The 12,042-nt window shown below is 31.8% G+C and overlaps 1 protein-coding gene and 1 pseudogene across 1 annotated transcript in view; both read left to right on the plus strand.

Moving 5' to 3' along the window:
• The window catches only part of PROS1 (protein S), a 73,061-nt gene that overhangs the window by 41,743 nt on the left and 19,276 nt on the right, over positions 1–12,042 (plus strand). The window contains exons 7-10 of the mRNA XM_016165180.2: positions 2,152–2,277; positions 4,418–4,539; positions 6,262–6,377; positions 11,619–11,808. Of these exons, the coding sequence (XP_016020666.2) occupies positions 2,152–2,277; positions 4,418–4,539; positions 6,262–6,377; positions 11,619–11,808 (554 nt within the window). The remainder of the gene's footprint in view (positions 1–2,151; positions 2,278–4,417; positions 4,540–6,261; positions 6,378–11,618; positions 11,809–12,042) is intronic.
• LOC118602437 lies at positions 1,625–1,743 on the plus strand (annotated as a pseudogene).

Here is a 12,042-nt window from a genome sequence, read left to right on the forward strand (position 1 = left end):
GTTAAAAAAAAAAATTAGAAAGTTAAAATGTAAATTTTTCTTGTTCGACTAAATTTGTATCTGCTTTGGTAAATCCCCAGATCGAATTCACAGTCAAGGAAGGGTTGGTCTGTCCCTCACTGCACCATGGTGTTTAAAACAGAATAGTTTAATAGTATCTAAAGTGCAGCTAAATGACTAAAGTGAGCTGTATTAACTAATAATTTCTTCTAAACATATATATAATTTGTGACCATATGTCTGTCTTGTTTGCCTATTAGGAGGTCTGTTTGTTGTTAGAAATTTAGAATACAAATATCATTAGCACACCAGTTATAGAAAACCATCATAATATCAAATACCATATGTATCCCATAAGGAAGTAATACTGACTCATACTTCTGCATTTAAGTACTTGAGTAGTCTGTCCTTCTAAAGAATTTGTGACTTATATTTTAAATTTATTTTTAATTTAACTTTATCCATTGAATTTATACACATACATGTAAATTATTACAAAAAAGTACTCATAAATAAGAATATCTCTGACCAGAACATATGATCTTGTACACGTCATTTACAGTTTTTTTAATGCATGATACCTAATTGATAGAGTACAGAACTATTAGAAGAACGTGTATACAACTATGACAATAGGGCCTTTGCCAAGATGTTGATATGCTTGGCAAGATCAAGTTGCCAGTAAATGTCTAAAAATACAAGAATAAATCTATTCATCAGTCATTAGATGTCAGTGTAGAGTCATAAAATCAATGTGCTATAACCTGAACTCATATGATTTAAATAATTCCTTGCAATATGCCTCAGACCAAATAATTTAGGCATATGTTTTCACTTTCTTTTAAAAATATAGATTTTAAAGCTCTTTAAAAATATTAAATATTTTATTTTGAAGTAATTGTAGAGTCACATGCTGTTTTAAGAAATAATAAAAAGAGATTCCCACGTACCCTTTACCTAGTTTTCCCCTACAGTAACATTTTACAAAACTATAGTACATTATCATACCCAAGATACTGACACTGATACATTTAAGATACAGAAAAATCCCCTTACCATATGGTATTATTTTTGTGCAGGCCATTTTAAATAATGTCTAAAATTTTGGCTATTAGCCTATGGAAAAACTAAACTCTCAACTTTTTAGAGTAGAAATATATTTTCCATTTTGAGCTTGCCCTTCTCCAGACAGTACAAATGAGAAAAGTTCACTAAGAATTACATCTTCATTGAACTCTTTCTGTCACTTGCTTTTTTTCCCACAGATGTTTATCTAGTAATTGGTTGCAATCAATCCTTTGTCTCCTACTTTACTATGTAATATAATAAATGCTTATGAAATTTCGAGAATATTAATTTAGCATTAAAATTTGTATTGGATTAACTGCAGTTTTATAAATACTTTGAGACATTATTCAATCTCATTTTAAATTTGAATAACTCTTGAATACTTTAAGTGACAATAATGGTATGTAGATTTAGTTATTCATTTCTAAGGGAAAATGTAAGACCGATGAACCTTCTCATTTTTATTTTTTATATTTGTGATAATACAGAGTGAATATACTTTTAAGACTATATTTCAGAAATATCTATTTAGGAATACATGTTAAGAATACAGTGAGTCTATGGCAATGCTACCCTGAACAAGCCTGATCCCATCTGATATCAGAAGCTAAGCAGGGTTGGGCCTGGTAAGTACTTGGATGTGAGACCACCTGGGAAGACCAGGTGCTGTAGGGGTAAAAAATAAAAAATGAGGGATTGTAAGCTCACAAGGTCCTTGCAATCTGTAAGGTTGTCCAAGGGTTGTCTCACCTTAAAAAATGAAAAGAATACAGTGAATCTCTTACTTATTTGTTTTCATACTATAACCTGATAGATAAGAAAATAACTAAAGTCCTCTCTTTCTTTTACAGAACTACAAAGGAACATGGCAAAAATTAATCAAATTCTTTTTGCATTTGTATAAAGAAATCATATTTAGTGAACTAAAATATGATGATAGATTTAATATTTTGTTATTCCCAGGCCACTCTGTTGTCTTATTTCATGTATTAAACTAGATCCAGGAAACACAGATCAAGGGTTCTTTGCTAGCATCTTCTGGTATGGAAAAAATGTTTTTTATTTTATCGGTTTCATTTATAGATGTGGATGAATGCTCTGTGATGCCAGGCATTTGTGGCACAGCTGTGTGCAAGAACATGCCAGGAGATTTTGAATGTGAATGCCCTGAAGGCTACAGATTCAATCCCACAACAAAGTCTTGTGAAGGTGAAGTTGTGGTGGTTTCATTGTTGATGGTGGAGAGGAGGGTGGGTTTGAACCCTGATTTGATATTAGAAGCATTGGTTCTGTTTGACATCAACAATCAGATTTTCTAAGACGGTAAAATCCATATATAGTTTGGTCAACTGGATAGTCATTGGCTTCTTTCCAGAGTAAAAGTATGTAAGACACATGGTCTTTAGATTAGTGTTATGAGCTCTGATTGGCCCTGTAAGGTATGTATGGATTGGAGATCTCCCAAGTATGGTGAAAGCAAAATAAACACATTTTCATATGATTTAAATAATGTTGGAAGATAAAAAAAAAATCGAGCTGGAAGGAAAAGCACACACACAGTAAGAAAGACAAGTTTAAAATTCATGTGGGTGTTACAACAAGGGTGGTTAGAAACCTTTGATTTTATACCAAACTTATCAATGATTTTCTGTGTATGTATCATTATGTCATTTATTAAAAAATGACATAGTTCTATTGTCATTAAATACGTATAAAAGAAACCAAATGATAGGTGAGCTTCAGAAATTAGAGTATTGATTAGTAATGTTAACACCCATGGATCAGGCCAAGGCCTTTGACTTGCTCTTACTTCATTTGGCTACCATGGTGCTGCCATGTGTGTCTTTGATAACTTAGATGTATTAGGGGATTTACTTTCTATCATGGATGCATTTTTTTTCTTTTAATTTCAAAATGAATTTAATACAATGACTAAAACTAACCACACCAATAGTAATTTTTCTATTGTGGCACTGCATGTAAGATATAGTATGCCCCTTTAACCGTTTTTAAGTGTACAATTCAGTGGTATTAATTACATTTCAAATAGTTACTCAGCCATTACCTCTATCTGTTCCAAACCTTTTTCATCACCCCAAACAGAACTCTGTAACCATTAGCAATAAATTGCCCCTCCTCCCTCTCCCAACCCCCTGGTAACCTCTAATCTACTTTCCATCTCTATGAATTTGCCTAAATCAATAATAATTTTAGAATAGATTTTTAAATGTACATACTCTTCTTGAGATTTTGTTACCATACCTCCTCATGCACTCAACAAAAATCCACCCTAACACATACCATGTCTACTCTCACACTACTCCAGAGAGAAATTACAGTGGCAAGCCCTAACCATTTGTAGGTTTATTATTAGCTAGCCAACTTATCTCTATTGTAGTTTTATGCAATGAATGACAGATTTTTTACAAAAGGATTTATATGACATATATTTTATTACTTAAATCATATATTCAATTTTAGTGGTTAGAGGGGTCACTAATTTGGGTGTTCTGTTTTAATACATTTTATTGGGGAATTTACATCCTGTAATAGCACTTAGGAAATGGGTGATTTTCAAAGATCACGGGGTGCACTCATTCAAAAGTTCAAGGATCTTAGTAGCTCTGAAGTGGACTTTAGCTGAAGCATATTATTACAACTTTCAAGAATTATTTTCTCAAAATATGGAGTGGGGTCAGAGACCACATAGAAAATTTCACAATACGAGAGGTAATATAGCATAGAGGGGTTTTTGTGTTTGTTTTTTGTTGTTGTTGTTTTTTTTAAAGGTACGTTAACAAGAAATAAGGATACATTCTTAAATTTATTGCCACCATTAATCATTGCATTACGAAAAGTCAGATGTTTTTGATATTGTCAATTAATCCTCAATTATGTTGATCTTCAGTTAAAAAAGATCTTTTCTTCCTTATCCTCTCCTCTTCTCCCCTCTCTTTCTTACTTCCTTCTCTTCCCTTCCTTTTTCTCAAAGCAAAGAATTGGGAGGTAGTCTCAATGGAATTATATGACCAGAAATGACAACTAACTTGAGATTCTCAATCTTTTTTCCTTCAAATTCAAAATCAGGAAATTAGTGTACTTGTTATTTTTTATTAATTATAATTAATGGAATAGATACATTAAATTTGTTGTCTCAGGTGCATAAATAAATAGAAATTACACTGATAACTCATTTAAATTTTCATGCCAAGTGTTTAAATGTAATTTGATGTCATAGAGATTTCTTTCACTAAGGATCTACTATCATTGATATTGCAAACTAAAATCAGAATATTTCTTCTTTTGAACATTTAGAAAATATTAACATTTATGTTCTCTTTTACTCCAGATGTGGATGAATGCTCTGAAAACATGTGTGCTCAGCTTTGTGTCAATTACCCTGGAGGTTATTCTTGTTATTGTGATGGGAAGAAAGGATTCAAGCTTGCAAAAGATCAGAAGAGTTGTGAGGTAACATTTTGCAATGCTAAACTTCCCATGTTTTTTCTAAGAGATTCTGGTTCTTATTTCCCCGTAGCTGAGGTAAGTCAGGAAAGTGCAGATGTCCTACAAGAATTGGTATAGTTTCATGTCAGAGTTACAATCTATTTATTAATTATGGTCATGTAAGTTGTAAATATTGGGAATGAGCCGCTGGGTAAAAAAAAAAAAAATGGCTGCAGGGTCATAGTTCAGAGAGTGCTCATGTGTACAGCGTGTATGTTTACAAAATACAAAAATGTTTTCTTTTTAAAAGAAACTTAAGGAAAGCTGAAGTTTATACTCCTCTGTGAGAAAAAAAAAATCTTCCATGGAAACTTGAGTGAAAACATTTCCCAGTGTCTACTTTTCTTTATTCACCATTCGGACAAGTTCGATCACGCCTTAGGCGTGTTAGTACTTGCAGGAGGCCTCATAAAATCTCAGGTAGAAACAGCTTTGTCAGAATAGAAGATTTAGTGGTGTTTACGTAGATCAGATTTCAGAGAGGTTAATTTTGTTAATCTGTGTTTCTAAAGCTTGCTTTTAGTTACTCAAATTTTATACATAATTAACCCAGAAATTGAATGTTAGGGGTAGGTCCTAGTTTTTCCTTTATTGAAATAAATAGGTCAACTGCAAGCTATTTTTTTTTCCTAAATAAGGATCTCATGTTAATGATCCTTAGTCCAATTCTAGCATTTCTTTTACTTTTTCACAAGTGAAGCTGAAATTTTTATATGATTTTGAGGCAAACAGTATTATCAAGACAAGCTGTATATATCCAAAAACTGTAGCATTCAATATTTACCACGTACTTGGTAAAAGAAGATGGAGTATACTAGTTGGCATATGTAGTAACTTTAGTAGTGCTTAATTGAAATGCCATGCTGTGTGAATGTCTATTTTGTAGTTTAATCTCTTATTATTTCAGTATATGTTGTAGTTACTTATCACCATCTTTCTTGGAATAGATTTGTGAAAGTTGCAAGAGAAAATAAAATGTTATTTCTGGAACTAGATTTAATACAGTGCTATGTAGACTGTTTCTTCCAAAATATCCCTATATATACGCCTAAAAATTTATCCTTAGGAGGCTTTCCATTTTAATGCTTATTTTCATTCTTAGAAAAAAAAAGTACTTGATATCAAATTTAGACTCTAAATCACTTTTTTGTAGCTTCCTTGGAGACTAGGTTGATATTTTTATTTATTTCATTTGGGGTTTCCAGTATTCCCTTTACTATCTAGAGGGGACAATTTTTGCTCAAAAAATTTTTGCTTAATAATGAATGAGTGAATGAATGAGGTACTATTTATTGGTACCTTAATTTTCCTTATTTCTGACTCTAAATAAAAATTTTTAGGTATAATGTAAGGTATCATACCTATACCAGTTAATTGAGGGGATACATTTTGTTACTAGAAGAAAAAGTTTATATTTCAAATTGAGATTTGCAAAGGAAATATTAAGGACAAAAATCTGAGGCAACATACATTGAACAAGATTTTAAAACACACATATCCTTGGAGGTTATACTGATGGACTATTCAAGGAAGTGAAAGATACTGCTTTATTATTACCGAGGTGTTCTTAATTTACCTTGGTGTATTACAGAGGATACCTTTGACAAGAACACGAGGAACCAGAGAAAGGATGCATAAACTGACAAAAACACCAAGCAGTAAACTGTGTTTTTCCCACCCCTGCAGGCTGTTCCAGTGTGCCTTCCCTTGAGCCTTGACAAAAATTATGAACTACTTTATCTGGCAGAGCAGTTTGTTGGGGTTGTTTTATATGTAAAATTTCGCTTGCCAGACGTCAACAGGTGAGGAACCAATATCAATGATAATTTCTAGAGGTAAGCAGGTAAAGACAGAAGAAGGAAGTGGCTGAAAGGTTTGAAATGTATGAAATTGCTTTATAAATTGGATAATTTAGGTATAGTATCAGTCTGATGACATGGGGAACCCTAAGGTGAATTTGCTCCTTCACACGTGTCATTTTCATGCTAGAAACAATTAGGGTCATTCCAGGCTGACCTTCCCCAGTGATCAGTTTTCCCTTATTTTCTCATTCTTTTCTAGTGAACTCATATTTATTAAGAAGATGTGAAGGTAGATTTAACGTATGTCTAAAAAATTTTATTCTTTTTCATGCATGTTAAAAACTAGCAAGAAAATACTCAAAGTATTTCTTTTTAAGTATGCTTATATTCATAATTAAGGAAAATTCATAAGACTGCTTAAGTTCATTTAAAGAAATGCATCACATGATTTTAGCACACTGAGTACATTATCTGCTATTCCTGTAGTTAGGTTGACTATAGGGAGGGAGTATTTGCTTACGGTTCTGCGTCATGATTCTAATTTATTAAATTTTCTCAGAGCCATAAAATTTGAAAAAAGAAATAGGAGTTTTGTTAAAATCATGGAAGGTAACATGTTTAAGACTGATTATAGAGTTCAAATTTTAAATATTTTAATTGAATAAACATGCATACTCAGAATTTAATACATTGGATATATGATTGATTATTCATTAAATATAAATTCATTGAAATGTTTGCATTAAGGAACATTAAAATTTATTCAAAGATTCACTGATATAATTATGCTTCTTTAATACTCCATTTCCCACTAAGACCTGGTTTTTCCCTTTGACATCTCAGAGCAAATAATATCTTCTAGTGTTATAGATTGGAGACAACCATTCCTTGCTATGAGGATAATGAGAATGAGAGAGGAAAATAATTATTGCATGCCTTCGGGCACGTTCAGGGGTATTCGTTCCTCAGAGACAATTCACAACAGCTTGGGCTCTAACATTGGATCAGATTGGCCAAATGTTTATTCTTCCTAGTATTTATTTATTATTTAGATATTTCATTGCCTAGTTTAAGCTTTTAAGTGAAGTTTAATATATACGGAAATGTACGCATGTCTTAAATGTACAGCTTGATGAACTTTTATAAATTGCCACCTGTATAACCAACAAAGAACAGCCAGTGCTTTGTAATATTTTTTTTTATATTTTACATATTCCTTTAGCTCTGTTTCCAATGATCAAATGTTTATCCTACCCAAAAGTTAACGAATTCACTCTTTTTTTTCACTCTACAGTACTTCTAAAAAAGAATGAATTATACCCCAGTGTAATGAGTCAGTATTCTGATGTATTCCAGAAAGAAAATATGCAGAACGTGATTCTTTGAATTAATGGTTTAGCATGATTTTACAAAGAGAAGGAAATTATTTCCATAATAAGGTCAACTTCTGGAAGATTCTGAGCATACACAGATTTCTGTTTTAACACATGCTTCACATCAGCAAAATGTGATGATTATGAAAGAGAATATAAGACCATATTATAAGCAAAAAATTTCTACTACATTGTTATCCACCCAACACAACACCACATTTACCTCTTTAGACTATTCCCATGGAATTCTAAGATTAAAAAGTTTATCCTATCACCTTTCCTTTGTTCCATTTGAGGCAGATCTGAGCCCTATTGCAAATAGTGCCTCTAGTGCTATTACTAGTATAGTGGGGATAAGGGTGTGGGGTTCTTTGCCTTATTTAGCAATTATCTGAAGGACTGACATTTTAGATTATTTTAATTTAACTCAGATGACTAACAGTCATACAACTATTTTTCCTATTTGTTTGCTTTTTTTCAATCATTTTGATTTGTTGGTCCTTTGAAACTTTATTGCAGATTTTCATTAAAGTGTGCTAAGGGCACTGAATCAATACATGTTATTTTTAAATACAGTATCCTTAAGATTTTTCCTTCCTTGTAATAGCTACATATATGTCCAGAATCTTAATAGCAATAGGCATTTACAGAGCTAATATACACCCAAACACAGAACTAGACTATATCTTTTTTATTTTAGGTAAAATTGGTATATAACATTATATAAGTTTCAGTAACATTATATAAATAACATTATATAAGTAACATTATAATTCAACAGAAGTATACACTACAAAGTGATCATCACCAAAAGTGTAGTTACCATCCTTCACTGTACAGTTAACCCCCTTCATCCCTTTCATCCAACTCCCAATGCCCTTCCCCTCTGGTGCCACCAACCTATTCTCTGTATCTGAGAGTTTATTTTGTTTTGTTTAGGATTCCACATATGGGTGAAATACAATATTTGTCTTTCACATCTAACTTACTTCACTAAGCATAATATCCTCAAGGTTCATCCATGTTGTCATAAATGGAAAGATTTCATTCTTTTTTTTTATGGCAGAGTAGTATTCCAGTGGTGTGTGTGAAAGAGAGAGAGAAAGAGAGAGAGAAGTCTTTATCCATTCATCCATTAATGAAAAATTAGTTTGTATTTTATATTGTGGCTATTGTAAATAATGCTGCAATGAACATAGGTGTACATTTATGTTTTTTAAATTAATTTTTTTGTATTATTCAGAGAAATATGCAGTAGTGGAATAGTTGGATCATATGGTAGTTCTTTTCTTAATTTTTGAGGAATCTCCATATTCTTTTTCCTACTAGTGCACCAGTTTATATTCCTACCAAAAGTGTATGTGGGTTTCCTTTTCTCCACATCCTCTATAATATTTTTTGCTTCTTGTTTTTTTGATAATATCAGCCCTGACAGGTGTGCAGTAATATCTCATTGTGGTTTTGATTTGTATCTTTCAAATAATTAGTGAAGTTGAACATCTTTTCATTTGCCTGTTGGCCATCTGTTTATCATCTTTAAAAAACTGCCTATTCAGATCCTCTGCCCACTTTTTAATTGGATTGTTTTTTGGTTGTTCTTGAGTTGTATGAGTTCTTTGTATGTTTCAGATATTAATCCCTGTCTAGAAACTTTTTACTTTTGTGTAGTCTATTTGTTTATTTTTGTTTCTGTTTCTCTTGCCTTTGGAGTCAGGTCCACGAAACATCGCTAGGACTAATGTGAGTTTATCTCCTATATTTTCTTCTATGTATTTTATGGTTGCAGGTCTTGCATTCACGTTTTTAATCCATTTTGAGTTAATGTTTGTGTATGATGTGAGATAGTGCTCTAGTTTCATTCTTTTGCATAGGGCTGTCCACTTTTCCCAACATCATACATTGAAGAGATTGCCATTTCTCCATTGTATGCTCTTGATTCCTTTGTCATAAATTAGTTGTCCATATGTGTAGGTTCATTTCTGGGCTCTCAGTTTTGTTCTACTCATCTGTAAGTCTGTTTTTATGCTAATATTATACCATTTTGATCACTATAGCTTTGTAGTATAGTTTGAAATCAGGGAGCATGATACCTCCAGCTTTGTTCTTTCTCAAGATTGCTTTGGCTATTCAAGATATTCTGTGGTTTCATGCAAATTTTGGAATTATTTGTTCTAGTTCTGTGAAAAGCCATTGGAATTTTGATAGAGATCGCATTGAATCTGCAGATTGCATGGATAGTGTGGACATTTCACTATATCAATTTTTCCAGTCTATGAGCACAAAATGTTTTTTCCATCTATATGTATCTTCTTTAATTTTTTTAATCAGTGTCTTATAGTTTTCATTTACAGGTCTTTTCACCTTCTTGGTTAAATTTATTCTTAGGTATTTTATTCTTTTCGATGCAATTTTAAGTGGGATTGTTTATTAATTTCTTCTTCTGATAATTCATTATTAGAGTATAGAATCACCACAGGTTTCTGTATATTGATTTTTTTTTTATTATGGTGACATTGATGAATGAAATCCAGTAAGTCACAAGTTTAAAATTCAACAGTAAGTCATATATATTTTAGATTGCATGTTTGCAGTGCATGTTCACATACATTGTATGTATATTGATTTTGTATCCTGCAACTGTTCATTTATTCTAACAGTTTTTGGTGAAGTCATTAGGGTTTTCTATACATATTATCATGTCATCTGCAAATAGTGAAAGTTTTATTTCTTCCTTTCCAACCTGAATGCCTTTTATTTCTTTCTATAGCCTAATTTCTGGGGCTAGGACTTCCAATACTTTGTTGAATAAAAGTGGTGAGAGTGGACATCTTTGTCTTATTCCTGACCTTTGAGGAAAAGCTTTTACATTTTCCTCAGTGAATATGTTAGCTGTTTGTTTGTCATATTGTCTGCCTTTATGATGTTGAGATACATTCACTTTAAACTCTCTGTTGAGAGTTTTTATCATAAAATGGATGTTGAATTTTGTCAGATGTTTTTTCTTCATTTATTGAGACAATCATATGATTTTTACCCTTTATTTTGTTAATGTGATATATCACATGATTTGTGGATGTTAGACCTTGTATCCCTGGAATAAATCCCACTTGATCGTGGTGTATGATCCTTTTAATGTATTGTTGAATTTGTTTTCCTAATATTAGACTATATCTTTTAAGCTCTCCTTCCGTGTATTCTAGAATAGTGATTTATGAAGTTAGAGTTTTAGAGAGCTTTTGAAATCAAGCTAAAGGAAGACATTTTAAAGTTTTTATTTTACCTTTTTTTTTTTTACCACATATGAAGGCTTAATTATTTTTGCTATCATCCAGATGCTGTCTTGTATATCTGTGAATGATTTCTTCTGGACATATATGAAATCATAAGAGAACTATGCTTTATGATGGATAAACCAATCATGAAATTCTAATATATTTTACTAATGATTTACAGATACAGCAAAAAAAAAAAAATCTTAATGTCATTATATAGTATATAAAAGGGTCCAGGAGAGATACAACATGCCTAATATTTGTACATGTATATTCCAACATTTGAAAGACTGCCTTTAAAACAAATGCCCCCCCCCCAAAAAAAAAAAAGTTGAAAAATTACCAGAGTATCTCTTCACTGGGAAAAAGACTGCAAAAATAAGCAAGAAAATATAATAACTTGATTTTAAACATACATGGAGCCAGAGATAATACACATACAGTCTAATTCTGCCCTTCTCTTTTATTAGTTCCAGGGACAGAAATAGTTAACTCTTTCAACATATTGCTGTTTGCCAGCACAAGAAAAAAAGGAATAATACATCGAGCCTTCAATATTTTTCACTATTAAGTAAGGCTCTCTATCTATTGTTTAGATTTTCAGCCAAATTCGATTTCCGGACATATGATTCAGAAGGTGTTATCCTGTATGCAGAATCTCTTGATCACTCAGCTTGGTTCCTGATTGCACTTCGTGATGGAAAGATTGAAATTCAGTTTAAGAATGAATATACAAGCCAAATTACAACTGGAGGCAAAGTTATTAATAATGGTCTATGGAATATGGTATGTTGTGCAGATTTCATCAAGAATATTTCCACTTTTATGCAGTTTGTATAAAATCATTAGTAATTTATTTTTCTAGTGATAACAAACCTAAATGGGTTGGGTTTAATCTGATGTTGTATGAAGTATATTCTATGTACTGTTAATCCATGAAACAGCCTGCAAAAGAGTAACCTCAATATATTTAGGATTTTTCTGAAGTTGTTTTCAGTTATTTGTTTGAACTATTCTGTT

Source organism: Rousettus aegyptiacus, unplaced genomic scaffold (genome assembly GCF_014176215.1).
Source record: "Rousettus aegyptiacus isolate mRouAeg1 unplaced genomic scaffold, mRouAeg1.p scaffold_m13_p_4, whole genome shotgun sequence".
In the NCBI taxonomy this organism is placed as follows: domain Eukaryota; kingdom Metazoa; phylum Chordata; class Mammalia; order Chiroptera; family Pteropodidae; genus Rousettus; species Rousettus aegyptiacus.